Here is a 19,810-nt window from a genome sequence, read left to right as displayed (position 1 = left end):
CCCGGCACATGGTGAGAGGTGGTAGCTAGTGGGCCACTGAATAGCATGAGGACCTGGTCGGGTACAGAATGATAGGACTAGGAGATTTTAGACCTCACGGTGACTGGACTAGGACACAGGTTATTGACATATCTCTATTGCACTAAACAACAGTGGTGTGGAATCCGCATAATAGAGCCGTTTTAGATAATAGCCTTTTTATAGTGCCCCACCGTTTTACCCAGTCTTTACACTATTGCAGTGCATTGCAGCGCTGTTAGAATCCACTACAGTAATTCAGGGGCGGCAAGTTGGCACGTGGGTAGCACTGTCGCCTCACAGCAAGAAGGTCCTGGGTTCGATACCCTGGTGGAGAGGTCTGGGTCCTTTCTGTGTGGTTTGCATGTTCTCCCCGTGTCTGCGTGGGTTTCCTCCAGGAGCTCCGGTTTCCTCCCACAGTCCAAATACGTGCAAGTGAGGTGAATTGGAGATACAAAATTGTCCATGACTGTGTTTGACATTAAACCTGAACTGATAAATCTTGAGTTACCTGTACTGTCATGAATGTGACCAAAATCCTAATAAAATGAAAAATAAAACTGTTTTAGGTTGGGGACACAGATTTTGACATTCTTTATAGAGGTTTGGGACACCTAATTTTGGTGGTTTTCTACAGTAATTTGAGACGTAGTTTACTGCAGTACTTTGGGATATCGCCATATTGTAGTTTACTTTTTGGGCATCGACATACTGTTGTGCATTAGCGTGGAGCACTGCATCTATTTACAATAAGCAATAAAGCCGTTTTATAGGCTTATTATAGTCCACCACAGGTTTTTTCACATTGTTGTAGTACTGTTCAGCTCTATTATAGTCCACTACAGGTTTTTTCACATTGTTGTAGTACTGTTCAGCTCTATTATAGTCCACTACAGGTTTTTCCACATTGTCGTGGTACTGTTCAGTTTTATTATAGTCCACTACAGGTTTTTCACATTGTCGTGGTACTGTTCAGCTCTATTATAGTCCACTACAGGTTTTTCACATTGTCATGGTACTGTTCAGCTCTATTATAGTCCACTACAGGTTTTTCACATTGTCATGGTACTGTTCAGTTCTATTATAGTCCACTACAGGTTTTTCCACATTGTCGTGGTACTGTTCAGCTCTATTATAGTCCACTACAGGTTTTTCACACTGTCGTGGTACTGTTCAGCTCTATTATAGTCCACTACAGGTTTTTCACACTGTCGTGGTACTGTTCAGCTCTATTATAGTCCACTACAGGTTTTTCACACTGTCGTGGTACTGTTCAGCTCTATTATAGTCCACTACAGGTTTTTTCACACTGTCGTGGTACTGTTCAGCTCTATTATAGTCCACTACAGGTTTTTTCACACTGTCGTGGTACTGTTCAGCTCTATTATAGTCCACTACAGGTTTTTTCACACTGTCGTGGTACTGTTCAGCTCTATTATAGTCCACTACAGGTTTTTCACACTGTCGTGGTACTGTTCAGCTCTATTATAGTCCACTACAGGTTTTTCACACTGTCGTGGTACTGTTCAGCTCTATTATAGTCCACTACAGGTTTTTTCACAGGTTTTTCACACTGTTGTGGTACTGTTCAGCTCTATTATAGTCCACTACAGTTTTTTTCACATTGTTGTGGTACAGCTCAGCCATATCACAGTCCACTACAGTGGTTGAGGACACAGCCTTACTGTTGTGCACTGTTGCGGTTGAGGACACAGCCCTATTGTAAGTACATTACAGCACTGTTTTCAGTTTGCATTGTTTTGAACGGCAGCGGTGACGTCAGAGGCGCCATTGACTGTAGCAGGTAGCTTAGCTCTCCACAGCAGAGCTTCTCCAGTCGCCTCTAAAATGGCTGTTGTCGAAGATGGAGAGTGAATAAAAACACAGCATTCAACAGAGGGAGACCAAAACACGAAAAACAAACAAACCGGATATTTAACATTTCTTTTTGAAGGTAGGACTAAATATAGAGCTTACTAATACGTCGTTTATTGTGTCGATGTTGATGAGGCAGCGAATCTGTTTATATGAGGTTATTGGATAAAGGCTGTTCTGAACCATTTTGTGTTTATTATTATTATCATTAATTAAATTAAATCGTTTGCAGTGCTGTCATTCCTAATTCTTTACTGTAAAAGGGATTAATTTCATACTGTGTTGGGTTAGCTAGTTAGCATCCTCTTAATTGTTGATAGCATTGTTGACTCTTATACAGGAGATACTGATTATGGTTTAATGTTATCATATTAGATCGGCTTGCCATCCCTCATTAGGACTGTACAATCATTTGGTGTTATAAGTCAAGACTGAAGACACATATTTGTACTCTGGTGTTTAACACTGGTTGAGGGGTGCAGCGACTGTAATTAATAGTTTTAACACTTTTAATATGTATTATGTTTTAGGAATGTAATTTATTATGTTCTTCATGGTATTGTAAGATGTATTTTTGACAGTTTTTATGTTACATAGTATACTGAGCCTGTAGAGCACTTTGGTCAGCCACGGTTGTGTTTAAGGTGCTATATAGATAAACTTTGCCTTGAAATACAACTCATTACCACATTACTTATATTACAGTGGTAACACAGAGAATTACTTATATTGAGGGTTAAGGGCCTCGATCAGGGGCCCAACAGTGGTAACACAGAGAATTAAAACATGGCAAAGGACAGACTTTCTGTTTCTACAGCATTACCACTAAACAAAGTTGGATTTTGAAAATCCAACACAGAACAGAAGTATTTAATACAAGCTGTCTTGAGGGTTAAGGGCATTGCTCAGGGGCCCAACAGTGGTAACATGGTGGTGGTGCAGCTTGAACCGGCAACCTTCTGATTACTAGTTCAGTATCTTAACCACTGAGCTACCACTGCCCTACCTGGTGTTCTTGTATTTCTGTTACTCAACGTTATCACCTTGTGAAAGGTTTAAACAGTTAAAATAATTTAACTGGAGATCTGTTTATTTATTAGGATTTGAACTTCATGTTTTACACTTTGGTTACATTCATGACAGAAACGGTAGTTACTCATTACACAATATTCATCAGTTCACAAGTTTAATGTCAAACGCAGTCATGGACAATTTTGCATCTCCAATTCACCTCATTTGCATGTCTTTGGACTGTGGGAGGAAACCCATGCAGACACGGGGAGAACATGCAAACTTCACATAGTAAGGACTCAGACCGCTCCACCTGGGGATCAAACCCAGGACCTTCTTACTGTGAGGCGACAGTGATACCCACTGAGCCACCGTGCCGCCCCTGGTGGTCTTAGAATAGTGTAAAACTCAACGTCTTCTTAATTAAAGTAATTTCTCTTAGATTTCTTTTGCCCCAGCACATCTTAATGTGAATTTGGAATTGGCGATAGGACCAGATATCCATACCGTCTAAGAACAGCAAAGTGCCAACTGTCAGAGTTAATTAGTATGGATAATTATTTCAGAGAATTAAAGCATGGCAAAGGACAGAGGTTCTGTTTCTACAGCATTACAACTAAACAAAGTTGGATTTTGAAAATTCAGCACAGAAGTATTTAATACAAGCTGCCTTAAACATGATGAAGAGAATGGACCAGCACCAGTCTACCTAGAGAACTCATCAAATCCTGTTCTATACAATCCACCACTCTAGCCACAGGTCTAGCTCGTATTGATCCACCACTCAGGACTCAAGGTTATTCTTTGTATTATCATCTAAGTGATGGAATGAGCTTCCCTGTCTGTTTAGACAGCCCTCTTTAAAAGATGATTGAAGATTCACCTCTCTACTAAGCTCTTCAAACTAAATGCGTTTACTAATCTCCTATTTCCCCAAACCCTTTTGTTCTAACTGGGTTTCAGAAGGATTTGTGTTCTTGGACAGTTGTCTGCATGTACTAGAGTAAGAAAATGTTGACTGAGGAAGCACCTCTGTAAGTCGTCTGCTAAATGCAGTAAATGTAGTCTTAAAATAGAACATCTAGTTTGAATTCAACCAGAATTTTATTACTATTGTTTTACTGAGTAAAAAGAGTGGATAGTTTTCAGCTAGACTTTATTTTTAATTATTACTAACATTATTTCCATGTCTGTGTATTTATTCTTAGTCTTGGCTGAAGGTCATGCTACCTATAATAGAGCTGTGAAATTCATTTTCAAATCGTTGACATGGAAAGGCAGTAAATCTTGCCAAAACAATAAGAAAGAATAAGAATAAACACTGATAAACAGCATCTTTGTTAGCTTTTATCTCATTTCTTTTAAAAGCAAAAAATACAAGAGGATTCTGGCAGCCAGCTGAGCATGTGCAGAAGAGCAGGCGTACACCAAAGCCTAGTGGTCATGAATAACACATGATGCCATTCCGTAACAGTGGTACACACACACACACACGGCATAACCACATAGGTGATGAGAGAAAAGTGACTGTCCTAAATACCAGCGAGGACAGAGCCGTGTACTGTGGGTAAGGATTCAGATTTTGTCTCATGAGAGTGTTGTGTTTGGTGATCGGTGCATTGTTGCTTGTTTCTTGCTTAGCCACCATTGTGTCTTTGTTGTTTCATTTTTTGTCATTTTCAGTTGATGTAAATATCATGTGGTATGCCTAACAAATTAGTAGTCAGGATCAGTTTAGATCTCAGTAACGTGTTGCCTATTCATAAGAGACCACTCCTATTTGATTTAAATGCATCATGCTGCTCTGTGAAGGGTGTCGCCTTGTTTTTTGCTTCCTCCTCACATCTCTGTTGCTGAATATGTACAGTGTAAAATGTGTAGACTTTCCTGGTGACTTGGTCCTATTTGCTTATTTGGATATTTAAAGTGTTACCTGTGTATAGTCTGGTTTGTCCAGATTAATAATGTTACTAAATGATACTAAAGTTGCTAAGAACAAAACGCTTCATGTTGGCACTCATTAATATTTATCCTTAAATATTTTCCTTCTAACCTCAAACTATTAACAAACATTGGCTACATTTCAGCCAAGTGGATATTGGTGATTGAGTGATTGGGTTGGGTCAGATTTTCCCCTTGGATTTCATATTTTATATTTTATATCATGTATCTGTTATTAATAAAATATATAAATAATAAAATCACAGAGTGTTCAGGAAAAATAGTGTTGCATTATCAAATTTTAGCTTTTATATGCAGCTTGTTGCATTTGTAGCAACCAACCCTTACACAGCGCTTCTTAATTTTGCTTTACTTTATTGTGCTGTGAAAACAAACCACACACACTGTACTGTTTGCTTTAATTATATTGGTTGGTCCTGTAATTAAATTGAACACGTTCTTCTATGCCATTTGCCTTACACCATTGATGTTTTATATATTTATATATAAATAATTATTATATACATAACTATGAGATGTTACTCAATCTCATGTATCTATCTTATGCCTAGTTCACTCTACAGGATCTTTGCTCGGCGATCGAAACTCGGCTCTCAATCGCTATGTGGCGACTAAAGAAATATATCTAGCATGTGAAATATCTGGATCTGAGTTGCCCGACTGGCAATGAGTGCTATGTTGAACAGTCAATGAGAACGCAAGATAAGGTGTGTGGGGAAACGCAGGGGAGGAGTTATTAAAAGGTGGGACAGGGGCATAATATAGTTTATATCAGAATACATCGGCACACACACGTTTTACAGTATTTCTGACCTTATCGTTCTCTACAAAACATAACACCCATGCTGCATTGCAAAAAATATTTATTCACCTCCAACTCACTATAGCACAATCCATGTTGTTCGCGTAGCCAAATCCACTCAGATTCATTTGATCGACTTTGATCGCTCGCTACTTGTTGATGTGCATTTTTGGACGTGGTAACATTAAACCCCTCGTCACTTCTCACGTTTGTTTTCGTGACAAAACGTAGTTTGGGAGACCAGAGAAGCTGGATTCCAGTTGGTGATAGATGGTGTAGTGTGTGACCCCCTATCGTCGATCAGTCGTGTAGTGTGAAAGCCACACCGACCTGAAAGACTCCTGATTACAAGAGATCCAGTCGTGTAGTGTGAACTTGGCATTACACTATTTTACACTCAGTCTCATGCAACTATTTTACATCTAGCACATTACATAATCTATTTTATGTACAGAATCTGTTGTCAAAATGTAGCGTTCTATTTAAAAAGAAAATGTGTTAAATTTCTCAAAAAAACAAACAAACAAAAAAAAAACTAGAATTAGTGGACAGAAAGGTCGTGGCTTAACAGTGTATCATACCTGCGTTTTTGTGTGATGAGAGATAATCTGCAATGATGCAATGGTGGTGATGCTGCTGTTGCAGTAAGCCTAGACTTGCATTGGTGCCCCTCATCTTAGCCTGTACCTAGGCTGTTTTTCAGATCTATAGGCAGTTATTTGGCTGTTTTGTCTGGTTTTGCATGTTGTTTAGGATCAACTGGCTCAGTGTTTTGGTGTGTTTTGAGGCATGAGCTATGTCGGTGGAGGGGAATACTTGTTCGAGCAGGTGTCTGGTAAAAGTTAGAGGGAAACTGGCATCTTATCTCATCCTGGCACTAAGAAAACAGAACCACTTGGATTTGAAGTGTGACTGGCATGAGGCCAGTTGTTTTCCTTTTGACATTTTAAATGCAGATCATGTATCATGCAAGGGACGAAACATTAACTATTAAATGTCAGCTGTCAGCCATTCTCGATGACAGCTTAGTTGTATTCTCGTAAGTACATTCTTTAAAGACGTAGTCACAATAAAGGACATTTACTATGTTTAGATTAAACATTTGTAATAATAATAATACATCACATTTATATAGCACTTTACATCAACCCTAAGACACTTACAGAGTACAATACTTTGGTCTTTTATGGCCATTATGTTTTATTATTTAGTTTTTGTTATTATTTTGACAATATAGAATTGTAAAAATTGTGCACAGTAATACAACACAGTGGAATCAAATTAGAAGTTGAGACCAACTTTTTGGCCAATTGATTTTTTTGGTAAAGTAGGTAAAAATTACCCAAGGTAAAATAGATGCTGAAAATAAAATGAATCTTTCCTCATAATATGATTATCAAGAGCTCTTTATATTTTTTTCATCAGGGTGCTGTGGTGCTAAGCAGCAATCATGGACACCACCACTTCAATAAAGATGACTACTATAGCCATCCAGAATCTCTTCAGTTATGTGGAAGAAGAGAACCTGGCTGCCCTCAAAGCCCACCTGGATAAATGTAAAGAGGTGGACGGTCGGAGTGATGTAAGTGAACAAGTACACTACATGGCAGAAGTATGTTAAAAAATAACCCATTCCAAAACCTTAAGAAGGCTTCCCCCAACATTGTTGTTGTGTATCTGTAGTAGTTTGTGCCCATGAGTTAAGAGCATCACCAGGTTAGGAATTAATGCTGGACAAAAAGGTTTGGCCTGCAATGTATGTTCAGTAGCGTAAATGAAACTCATGAAACCATGTCTTTATTAACCTAGCTTTGTGCACAGGGGCACAGTCAAACTGGAGCAGGAAGGGGCCTTCCTTAAACTATTGCCTCAAAGCTAAAAGCATAAACAGTTTCTATCAAGAATTTTATATACCTATTAGCAAGGAATGTGGCTGAATCTTCTCAACTCAATAATTCCCCAATCTAGTCATTTCTAATTCCTGAGTGTGAATCCGCTGCTGCTTGCACAAGCAATGATCTGATCAAGGAGAGGCAGATTGCTACATGCCCCCTTCAACACGTGTCAGCGGCCACTTCTTGTCACCTGCTAGTGTTGGGTTCCCACATAGAGCCGTATAGCGTATGGAGCGCCACTCTAGGCTCAATGTGACACCCATGTAAAAATGTGGACGCTGGCCAGATTGGTGCCTCTGCTAAGATTCGAACCTGCAGCACTGTTTTCTGGCAGGATACAATATAAATAAAACACAGTGGAGCCAAACCTCCATACCTCCTCCTGTTTCTACCATAATATTCACCAATTTTGTACATACCTGATTTTGCAGGCTAAAGCTGTGGAAGTTGTTTACGCAGTGTAAGGCAGAGTGAAAGCTTTTTATTCTTTTAATATTTTAATTACACTGTGTATGCACTGGCTTAGAGCAAACACAGAGGAACTGTGTAGTCTTGCAAACAATAATTAAAAAGGTCTTAAGCAGATGTTTTCTTGGAGATGAACATGTTAGCATGCTCCAAACGAAAGCCAGTGCTTAGCTGTCTTCCTGTCTTACCTCATTCAACATCCTCTCGAAAGAGGGATCGCTTACTTGATTACAAAGAAAGAAATCTCATTTACCATCCGTTATAGGCCTGCATCGATTCATATGCCTTCCAGGCTGTTATTGATTGTCATGCTCATTCTGTCTCTGTGTGTGTGTCTGTATAAATGCTCAGAATGGACAAACACCACTGATGCTGGCTGCAGAACAGGGCAGTCTAGAGATCGTCCAGGAGCTCATCAGAAGAGGCGCCAATGTCAACTTGGACGATGTGGTGAGGAAGCGTTTACACAATGAAGATCAAAAATGTACCACATGAACTGGAAGGGAGAGCGTCCACCGATATGTGACCACTGTAATACACGAATAACCATTGAACATTTAATGGCAAAGTGCACAAAATATAACATAGAACGTCAAAGACTTGCAATACCAAATACCAGATACAATGGTTGAAATTGTTAACAAAACCAAAACAGAGACTCGAAAAATACAAGACTGATAATACACATCTAGAACTAAACACAGAAAGGACACTAGACAAAGAACATGAATAAATAACCTGTATATAATCTAGGTACCTATTTTGCCATGAGAATGACCAATGTGTAAACATGGCATCAAACAAACAAACAAACAAACCACATGTACTGTAGCTTTGGCAGCTAAGGCATTTCTGTCGAATCTCTCAGTAATTGGTATGCAGCCCATAACACACACACACACACACACGCACGCCCTTAGAGCAATGCTTTCAGTCCAACAATTGCCTTATCCATCACTGTTTCCAAGGCAACAGTGACCATGCATGTTGCAGTTTCCATGGTGACGGTTGCTCTCGCTCTCTCCTTCCTTAGGACTGCTGGTCTGCATTGATCTCAGCGGCTAAAGAGGGGCATGTGGAAGTGGTGAAAGAGCTTCTGGACAGCAGTGCTTACATTGAGCACAGAGACATGGTGAGATTAAAGACACTGAAATAAAAACGTGTAGCTTTTTGTTTTTGCAAACAGTTCAAATTTAATAAAAATAAACAAGCTGTTAAGTTCATGGTGCATATGATATTTAGAAGCTTGTGTTTTTACGTGACGTGGCACTAAACCATTATGAGCTGATCAGTAGAATTAGCTGCTGGCCGTGCATTTAGATTAACATAAACCACATTACAGCTTACGTGTTACAGTTCAACATATTAAACCCAATATGTAGCATTTCAGCAGATCTATCTCCCTCATGAAGAATGTATCAATGCACCAATCAACAAACATACACTGATCAGCCATAACATTAAAACCACCTCCTTGTTTCTACACTCACTGTCCATTTTGTCAGCTCCACTTACCATATAGAAGCACTTTGTAGTTCTACAATTACTGACTGTAGTCCATCTGTTTCTCTGCATGCTTTGTTACCCCCCTTTCATGCTGTTCTTCAATGGTCAGGACTCTCCCAGGACCACTACAGAGCAGGTATTATTTGGGTGGTGGATGATTCTCAGCACTGCAGTGACACTGACATGGTGCTGGTATGAGTGGATAAGACACAGTAATTCTTATGGGGTTTTAAACACCTCATTGTCACTGCTGGACTGAGAATGGTCCACCAACCAAAAATAACCTGCCAACAGCGCCCCGTGGGCAGCGTCCTGTGACCACTGATGAAGGTCTAGAAGATGACCAACTCAAACAGCAGCAATAGATGAGCGATCGTCTCTGACTTTACATCTACAAGGTGGACCAACTAGGTAGGAGTGCTTAATAGAGTGGACAGTGGGTGGACACGGTATTTAAAAACTTCAGTAGCACTGCTGTGTCTGATCCACTCATACCAGCACAACACACACTAACACACCACCACCATGTCAGTGCTGAGAATGATCCACCACCTAAATAATACCTGCTCTGTGGTGGTCCTGTGGGGGTCCTGACCATTGAAGAACAGGGTGAAAGCAGGCTAAAAAAAGTATGTAGAGAAACAGATGGACTACAGTCAGTAATTGTAGAACTACAAAGTGCTTCTGTGTGGTAAGTGGAGCTGATAAAATGGACAGTGAGTGTAGAAACAAGGAGGTGGTTTTAATGTTACACAAAACAATCTGATAAAACATAAAAAAATACAATTAACTAAGTCAGCCAGTTTACATAAACAACAAGTTGCTCAACAACCATTTAAGGTGTCCGTAAGAAAATGTGGCTACCAAGAACTACCAACAAAAGACCAACTTGATTATTTTAATGAGGCACTTAATTATTTTGTACCACAATAAAAGGCTGTTTAAATAAATTTTTTTATATAGCTGATACTTTAAATTATGTTCACATATGATTTTAAATGAGTTAACAGACCACACGTTTGTAGGATTTTTCTGTGTATGGACATTTCCTTCGGGATAAATAAAGTATCTGTCTGTCTGTCTGTCTGTCTGTCTGTCTGTCTGTCTATCTATCTATCTATCTATCTATCTATCTATCTATCTATCTATCTATCTATCTATCTATCTATCTATCTATCTATCTAATTACATATTATTAGAGTTGATCTTAGGAAATTATTCTACGTACAGCTTTCTAGCTGTTGTACCTCAATTTATTATTATTTTTGGCTATTTCAACTATTTTCAAGCGACCCACATTTTGTCCATGATTCTTGCCATTACATGGGCAACATAAACAATGCATGAATACAAAACACATTCAAAACGAGACATACTTAATTAATAAAAATGTTGGCAATCTGGTCCAATTGTGGTTTACAAGATGTAACGTAAGCCTCCACAAGGGGGCATTCATGTACAAGTTTATTTCGTTTTTATACACCTATTTCTGTTACCCATTTTTTTGGCTCGCGACGACCCAGGATTTGAAAAACCCTGTATTAGGGGATTCCACAGTGGATCATTCTGGTCTGTAAACCCTGTAAACACTCCTTATTTTATTATCTGCGGTTGGTACCAGCATTAGAACACTCTGGCAGGTGCACCTCCCAATTGCTTGGCTGTTCAGCCCTGTGTAGGCCGATAGCACCACTGAGATTCAAACCCTGGATCTCAGCGGTAGTGGGTTAGCATATTTTACGGATGTGCCACTCGAGCACCTATGGCTGTTGTACATCGATATGAAGATGTTTATGGTTTTTCGACATCTGTGCATACGATATTGAGATTGTTTAATATTAGATTTCTGCAGTGGTGAGACAAATGTATGTGTGGTGTAATGTATGGAGATCTGCAGTTTAGCACAGAACATTTATCATCTCAAGTATAACGCCAAGAAACATGTTTCGTTGAATTGTGTAGGGGGGCTGGACTGCTCTTATGTGGGCTGCCTACAAAGATAGAGTGGTGGTTGCAGAGATGCTCTTGGAGAGCGGGGCCAATCCCAACACTACAGGACAGGTGCGTAATAGAAACATTTCCCTATGTATTGTGTACCTGTGTATTGTCTACTAAACTTCTTAAACTATCCTTTAGCAGTACAGCGTCTACCCCATCATTTGGGCTGCTGGCAGAGGTCACAGTGAAATAGTTAAACTCCTGTTGAAGCATGGAGCCAAAGTCAACTGCTCTGACAAGGTAAACTCATTATTCCTAAGCTTAGGTACCTTAACTTGTATGTTTCTGAACCAGTGTGGCTGACCTGCTTGTATAATTGTTGCACTCAGTATGGCACCACTCCGCTGATCTGGGCCGCTAGGAAGGGCCACTATGACTGTGTTATGCACCTGCTAGAGAATGGAGCTGATGTTGACCAGGAGGGCGCAGTAAGTTCTCTGCTTTGCTTCACATCTATTTCTGTTGTTGCAGAAAGATTTCTGTGTTGATTTAAATGTGTTCTGTTGTGTTTAGAATTCAATGACCGCTCTGATCGTGGCTGTGAAAGGTGGTTACACTGAGGTCGTGAAGGAGCTTCTGAAGAGAAACCCCAACGTAAACATGACTGACAAGGATGGAAACACGGCATTAATGATTGCTGCCAAGGAGGGCTACACAGAGATTGTTCAGGATCTGCTGGATGCTGGAACCTATGTTAACATCCCAGACAGGGTAATTACACATTATTAGTTTTGCTACTTTTTTCTGGGTTTTTCTTACTTTATCTCCCGGTCTAGTCATTTCCAGTTCCCAATTTTGAATTCGCTGCCGCTTGCACATCCTCAGATCTGACCAAGGAGAGCCAGATCAAAACTACATAATGTCTACATAATGTCAGATATTTAAAAACTGATCAGCCAGCTGTATCATTCAGCCAGTTCTTATTGTCTTAAGCAAATAAAAATACATTATGTCTGATCTTAAGTTGCCCTTAACTCAACTCTCTCTCACACTTCTGCCTGTTTTAGATGTTGGGTGTAGCCCATAGTGACATGAGGCTCGTTGTGATTGGTCTATCAAAATTATTTATTTATTTATTAGGATTTTAACGTCATGTTTTACACACTTTGGTTACATTCATGACAGAAATGGTAATTACTCATTAACAAGATTTATCAGTTCAAGTTTAATGTCAAACACTTGCACGTCTTTGGATTGTGGGAGGAAACTGGAGCTCCAGAAAGAAAACACACACAGGCACGGGGAGAACATGCAAACTCCACACAGAAAAGACCCGGACCGCTCCACCTGGTAATCGAACCCATGACCTCCTTGCTGTGAGGCGACAGTGCTACCCACTGAACCACTGTGCTGCCCGGTCGGTTGCACCACCTTCATCAGCATCATGATTCTAACTAAATAGTGTTGCTAATTTTATATTAGGCTTTTACATTTTTATATTTATATTCACACTTTTGCGAAACAGCTTTTAATCCGGGACAATGCTATGGTTTATGGGCTGGGTTGGGTTGGGTTTTTTTGTATTAGTTTACCAACAGCAGCACACGGTTTTTCCTTATACATTGTACAACCTGTGTTATACATTAATCCTTCATGCGCCTCCTACATTATTTCAAAACCCAAATATAAAATCATGTTTTTATTGATCACGGATGAGCACTCAAAAACTCAAGTACTTAAGCCTATTAAACAAAATAGCAGCAGGTTAGCTGGAGGAATATAAACATTCAGCTCGATTCTATCAGACGCGGTCTTACATTAGTCCTGCTTTAATGAAATTCTTAACGCTGATAATGCAGATGTGTCCATTTTATTTGCAGCGGTAACACACAGAATTGAACTGATGTGTGATCTTGTGCATATGTTGATGTTTTAGAGTGGTGACACAGTACTGATAGGAGCTGTGAGAGGAGGGCATGTTGAAATTGTGAGAGCTCTGTTACATAAGTATGCTGACATCGATATCAGAGGACAGGTAGGTCCCTCTCAGACATCATGCACATTACTGAATCACATATGGCATAAAATGTGCTCCATATATTATAAATTCTTTTTCATCTCCTGTTTATTTGCACAGGACAATAAGACAGCTCTGTACTGGGCTGTGGAGAAGGGCAATGCCACCATGGTCAGAGATATCCTGCAGTGTAACCCTGACACTGAGACCACCACCAAGGTACAATGAAAACAAAAAGTGGTGATTTTCATAAGACATAATGCATTGTTGTTTGAAGAGACTTACACTGTTGTGTTCCTGTGTGTCTGTCTGTGTTCCAGGATGCTGAGACTCCCCTTATCAAAGCCACCAAAATGAGAAACATTGAAATAGTGGAACTGCTCCTGGACAAAGGGGCAAAAGTATCTGCTGTGGATAAAGTAAGATAAAGTAATAAATGTTAGTAATAGAACAGAAAAGAGGTGTTTATAATGCATAGCTCATTTAATCTGGGTGTTCTACCTGTTGTTAGAAAGGGGACACGCCTCTTCATATTGCTATACGTGGAAGGAGCCGCAGACTGGCTGAGCTGCTTCTGCGCAACCCTAAAGATGGTCGCCTGCTCTACAAGCCCAATAAGGCAGGAGAGACGCCGTACAACATCGACTGCAGCCACCAGAAAAGCATTCTTACCCAGATCTTCGGGGCCCGTGAGTCAGAATCTTTAAAACTACATTTTATAAATCGGGTTTGTGTTGACATTTTTGTGTTAACCTGTACTAATTAGCTGTAAAATGAACACACAGTGTATGTGGCTTTTTAAAGGCTAGATTGTGCAGTGGTCTAATGCGCTAGCACTACGCAGTGTCCAAACTTGTGAGTTTGAATCTCATCAGTCACTGACCTGGCCGGGCGGCCACACAAACACAATTAACTGTGTTTAAAGGAGGAAGGTTGGTCTTTTACACTCAACCTTGCAGGTTTGAACAGGCCAGAATGCTCTATAAATTATCATTAGTCAGATTATAAATAGTCATCATAAATGACTTGAGTATAGCTGTAGAAACTCAAGTAAAATTCTCCAATGTCCTTCTGTTAGCTCAATATATCTGTATTTATTTATTAGATTTCATACATTTGTTGCATGGTGTCCAATCACCCTTCTGTCTTGTGTGTAGCATTTTGCCTGTACTGCATCTTTTCTCTTTACTTCTATCCGCTTTAGGACACCTGTCCCCCACTGAAACAGACGGGGACATGCTGGGTTATGACCTGTACAGCAGTGCCCTGGCTGATATCCTTAGTGAGCCCACAATGCAGCCTCCCATCTGTGTAGGCCTGTACGCCCAGTGGGGCAGTGGCAAGTCCTTCCTACTCAAGAAGCTAGAGGGTAAGTATAGTGAAGGCTACATGTGTATGGATGGTTTATTGGAAGGTCACAGTTTAAGTCTTACAAATGCCATACTTCCACTCTTAACCCTGAGGAAGGTCCTTAGTTCTCAACTGCACTGGATTGTACTCGGTTATAATATTTTTATATTTTCTACCTGCTGCAGATGAGATGAAGACGTTTGCAGGACAGCAGATCGAGCCTCTTTTTCAGTTCTCCTGGCTGGTGGTCTTCTTGTCTCTCATACTGTGCGGCTCTGTTGCTCTGCTACTCGGTTTCACCGTGGACCCAAACCTGGCCATCGCTGTTTCACTCAGCCTGCTCGCTCTGCTCTACTTGTTCTTTGGTAATTAGTGAAACATTTACTTGTTATTCTTTCCTGCTATTGGACAGGATTGACATATTTGTTACACTAGATGGCAGTGTAGTTACAGTGTCTCGTTCACTGTGAAAGTTGTTATTGTCTTTCCTTAAATAAATGTAATATAGTAATATAGTAATCACCTCTGTTAGGCATACTTGTCATACTGAATAATCATAAAACAAAGCAAGACATTACACAAAGGAATTTGAGTAAAAGCATTTTTTTACATTTTAACTGAAGGAATCAGTGGTGGCTGACCTGCTAAAATGTTCTTGATTGATATAGTGACTACTCATATGTGTGAACACACAATATCTAAAAAAAAAAAAAAAAAAAAAAAAGCTTTTAAGGGAAGGATTGTCTTCCAAGAGAGTGTGAGGTTATTTGCATATGAGCTAAAGCCAAGGGGATCCAGAATTTGAGCAAGTTCATGTCTGATTGAATTAACATTTTGGAGTGGTCAAGTCACAGTCCTGTATTGAACCCATCAAAGAAGCTGTGCAAGACCTAAAATATGCAGATCATTAGATAAACCTAGTATTGTGCCTAGCATTAATTAAAGGCTCCTCTGCTAAACAATGTGATAGACTAATAAATGAGTAGTGGTGTTTGCCCCTGAAGGTTTAGTCTATTACAAAGTTAATTAATAAATACATTAATAATAAAAATAAATGATTATTTTACAAAATTGGCTGTGTATTTATTCTGTTTTTTATTATCTAAAATCATTTGTGTGACAGATCTGCAATAAAAGAATGTAGCACAAGGTCATTCATTTCCCTCATTCTCTTCTTCTCTGTTACCTTTATTTTTATTCATTCTTACATTACTTTCTTTTCTTCTTAGTGGTTGTGTACTTTGGCAGCCGACGTGAAGGTGAGAACTGGAACTGGGCCTGGGTTCTTAGCACCCGGCTCGCTCGCCACATCGGCTATCTGGAGCTTCTGCTTAAGCTTATGTTTGTTAACCCTCCTGAGCTGCCTGAGCAGACCACAAGGGCTTTGCCGGTCAGGTAATGAATCAACTATTTTAGTAATATAAGTAATCACTAATTGCACTAATATCTCAACCTTTAGTAATTTATGCTAAAATTCCTGAATGAGTGACTTTTGGTAATGTAACTATGACTTTAATGACTGTAAACCTGCCATTAGTGCAATAATATGCAGATTATTTAAGTGTATATTGGTAACTGGAACTAGAACAGACCCAGCAGGCTAAGCTACTTGGCCACATTTGTGCTTACGGTACAATTATGCTACAGTTGTGAGCAGCTGGTATTCTAGCAGTTTACCAGCCATCTAGCAAAGTTCTAATGTTTCTGTTATGAGCATTACAGTAAAGTATACGGTCATTCAGTAAATATGAGTCAACTGAATAATGCCATCATTATTTCCCCTAAGCCTTTTTATGCTAGTGCACAATTAAAAACAGCAATTGTTTTTTTTTTTTTGAACATGTTTACAGCTGCACCATGTGTGTGGTGCAGCTGTAAATCAGGCTAGCCCTCTACCACTGGGATCCAGGGATTGAATCCCCAGCAAAGCTGGTCTGGCGTCTGCATACAGACATGATTAGCTATGTCTGAAGGGGTGGCCGTGATGGATTGGTGTCCTTTCCGGGGTGTGTTACTGCAATGCGCCCATTGATTCCAGGCAAACCAGACCCAACTAGCCCCTGAAAGTGGTGGTAAAACATAATTAAAATAAAATGAAACTGAAATCAAATAAACAGCTGCAATAAGACTAACACCCACTCATCTTCTGCTTTTCTTAGGTTCCTCTTTACAGACTATAACAGACTGTCCAGTGTGGGTGGAGAGACCTCCATGGCTGAAATGATTGCCACTCTTTCAGACGCCTGTGAGAGGGAGTTTGGCTTCATGGCCTCCAGACTTTTCCGTGTCTTTAAGACAGAGGACACTCAAGGTAAAGGCCATCGTGTTAAACATTACTGATATGAAAGCATCTTTCCTTTTTTTTTCCATAAAACATCACCAGATACTGATTTTAAAAATGATAATTACACCAGGTAAAAAGAAGTGGAAGAACACGTGCTGCATCCCATCATTCGTCATCTTCCTCTTTATCCTGGGCTGCCTGATCACTGGCATGGCCCTGCTCGCTGTCTTTAAAGTGGACAGCCAAAACCAGACGGTAAACGCAGTGCTGGTTGCCATGGCAAGCGTGGTGGGTTTGGCTCTCGTGCTGAACTGCAGGACGTGGTGGCAGGTAACCGACTCTGTGCTGAACTCTCAGAGAAAGAGGCTGCATAGTGCTGCTAACAAGATGAACAAACTCAAGAGTGAAGGCTTCATGAAGGTAGGCCCACATAATTAGACATTTCCATATTTAATTCATTGCATTGTTTTGATTTTGAAACCCCATCACCGCAGCACATCATCAGTCATATGATCTTACCTGCCGTATTTTTTATTTCCCTACAGGTGTTGAAAAGTGAGGTGGAACTCATGGCTAAGATGGCCAAGACTATCGACAGCTTCACCCAGAACCAAACACGCCTGGTTGTCATTATTGATGGTCTGGACTCCTGTGAGCAAGACAAAGTTCTGCAGATGTTGGATACGGTAAGAAAGAGGACTGTAGAGCAGTTATCTGCCAGCAGAGGGCTGTGTTCTATCACTTTTTAATTAAGAAAAATCCCATGCGTTATTGTACAACATTTATAAATAAAATGTATTAATTTATGCACAGATTCACAAATTTACTGGTATTTGGCCCGTAATCAGTAATGCAGTGTCCGACACAACATGCATTATACACAATTCAGGCATAACATTATGACCACTGACAGGTGAAGAGAATAACACTGATTATCTCTTCATCACGGCACCTGTTAGTGGGTGTGACATATTAGGCAGCAAGTGAACATTTTATCCCCGAAGTTGATGTGTTAGAAGCAGGAAAAATGGGCAAGCGTGAGGATTTGAGCGAGTTTGACAAGGGCAAAATTGGGATGGCTAGATGACTGGGTCAGAGCATCTCCAAAACTGCAGCTCTTGTGGGGTGTTCCCTAACTGCAGTGGTCAGTATCTATTAAAAAGGTCCTAGGAAGGAACAGTGCTAAACCGGCGACAGGGTCATGGGCGGCCAAGGCTCATTGATGCACGTGGGAAGTGAAGGCTGCCCCGTGTGGTCCGATCCAACAGGCAGTTAATGCTGGTTCTGATAGAAAGGTGTCAGAATATACAGTGCATCACAGTTTGTTGCGTATGGGGCAGCATAGCCGCAGACCAGTCAGTTAGGAATGTCGTCTTAATGTTATGCCTGATCGGTGTATATTTTTTTGTGGACACTTCAGAATTTGACTGAGACTACCCTAATAAAAGGCATTCTTTGGTATGAAATAGGGACGGCAATGATTTCTATATCCGATAACTGGCTAGTCGTTGTTATTCTGAAGCAATCAATGAATGTACATCCCAAATTGGTGTACCTAATAAAGTGATTGGTGAGTAGGTGTTCAATCATTGGTTTAATTTTGATCATGGTTAATTCCTCTTATTTCCAGGTAAGGGTGCTCTTCTCCAAAGGCCCTTTTATCTCCATCTTTGCCAGTGACCCTCACATCATCATTAAAGCCATCAACCAGAACCTGAACAGCGTGTTGCGCGACTCCAACATCAACGGCCACGACTACATGCGCAACATCGTGCATCTGCCCGTCTTTCTTAACAGTCGAGGCTTGAGCAGTGCTAAGAAGATGTGTGCACCAGCTCCAGCCAACGGAGACACCGGCAACTCTGAGGGTAAGTGGAACGCTTATGTAGACTTTATTGTATGTTTGGCTGTTTAATTAGTATACTGGGCACTCGGGTGGTGCATAGATTCGGCTGACTGGGATTGCTTCTCTGTCCAAGATGTTCCTGCCTTGCCCAGTGTTGACCAGTGCCTTGCTTAGGACCCAGCACAGGCTCGACCAGAATGATGCAGTTGATAAAAATTAGGAAATGAAAATGTTATTCCATGCCAGAACACCTTCATTATTTGCCCCCAACTGATTAAGCCATGATCTCTGTTGCAGCTACACTAATGGACCACAGTGCACCAACATAAACAAGCTTCTCACCATAGTAGCACCAAAATAAATACTCTGTTACTTCTGTGTCAAGAATTATTTCCAGGCTGCGTCTGCTCCTGTCACTTGTTGAAATGAATTACTAGATTTCAATATTACTAATTGGTTGGTTCCTGGCAATAAAAATGAAATATAACTAGGCTATGTTATCGTCATGTCATGCTGGTTAAATTCACATCACTAGTTTAAAGATGGGGCAGCACGGTGACTCAGTGGGTAGCACTGTCGCCTTACAACAAGAAGGTCCTGGGTTTGATCCCCAGGCAGAGTGGTCCGGGTCCTTTCTGTGCGGAGTTTGCATGTTCTCCCTGTGTCCGTGTGGGTTTCCTCCGGGAGTTCCGGTTTCCTCCCACAGTCCAAAAACATGCAAGTGAGGTGAATTGGAGACACTGCATTGCCCTATAGGTAAATGTGTGTGTGTGTGTCTGCCCTGCGATGGACTGGCACCTCGTCCAGGGTGTTACTGTGTGCCTTTTGCCCATTGAAA

At 40.4% G+C, this 19,810-nt stretch overlaps 1 protein-coding gene across 8 annotated transcripts in view; it reads left to right on the top strand.

Moving 5' to 3' along the window:
- Positions 1–1,810: 1,810 nt before the first annotated feature.
- kidins220b (kinase D-interacting substrate 220b) overlaps positions 1,811–19,810 on the top strand; it is a 33,744-nt gene continuing 15,744 nt past the window's right edge. For 5 of the 8 annotated variants that reach the window (XM_063002317.1, XM_063002316.1, XM_063002315.1 and 2 more), the window contains exons 1-19: positions 1,811–1,972; positions 7,094–7,250; positions 8,383–8,481; positions 9,065–9,163; positions 11,500–11,598; positions 11,674–11,775; positions 11,865–11,963; positions 12,049–12,246; positions 13,412–13,510; positions 13,613–13,711; positions 13,813–13,911; positions 14,004–14,181; positions 14,697–14,861; positions 15,028–15,207; positions 16,072–16,237; positions 17,002–17,153; positions 17,257–17,546; positions 17,672–17,812; positions 18,757–18,994. In XM_063002317.1, the coding sequence (XP_062858387.1) occupies positions 7,119–7,250; positions 8,383–8,481; positions 9,065–9,163; positions 11,500–11,598; positions 11,674–11,775; positions 11,865–11,963; positions 12,049–12,246; positions 13,412–13,510; positions 13,613–13,711; positions 13,813–13,911; positions 14,004–14,181; positions 14,697–14,861; positions 15,028–15,207; positions 16,072–16,237; positions 17,002–17,153; positions 17,257–17,546; positions 17,672–17,812; positions 18,757–18,994 (2,635 nt within the window). In that variant the 5' untranslated portion in view covers positions 1,811–1,972; positions 7,094–7,118. Of the gene's footprint in view, positions 1,973–4,384; positions 4,472–7,093; positions 7,251–8,382; positions 8,482–9,064; positions 9,164–11,499; positions 11,599–11,673; positions 11,776–11,864; positions 11,964–12,048; positions 12,247–13,411; positions 13,511–13,612; positions 13,712–13,812; positions 13,912–14,003; positions 14,182–14,696; positions 14,862–15,027; positions 15,208–16,071; positions 16,238–17,001; positions 17,154–17,256; positions 17,547–17,671; positions 17,813–18,756; positions 18,995–19,810 lie in introns of those variants that run through there. The other 3 variants (XM_063002318.1, XM_063002314.1, XM_063002312.1) reach the window with 2 other exon arrangements.

Source organism: Trichomycterus rosablanca, chromosome 9 (genome assembly GCF_030014385.1).
Source record: "Trichomycterus rosablanca isolate fTriRos1 chromosome 9, fTriRos1.hap1, whole genome shotgun sequence".
Lineage (NCBI taxonomy): Eukaryota > Metazoa > Chordata > Actinopteri > Siluriformes > Trichomycteridae > Trichomycterus > Trichomycterus rosablanca.
The sequence above is the reverse complement of the archived record's forward strand: the minus strand, read 5'-3'. Positions and strand labels throughout refer to the sequence as shown.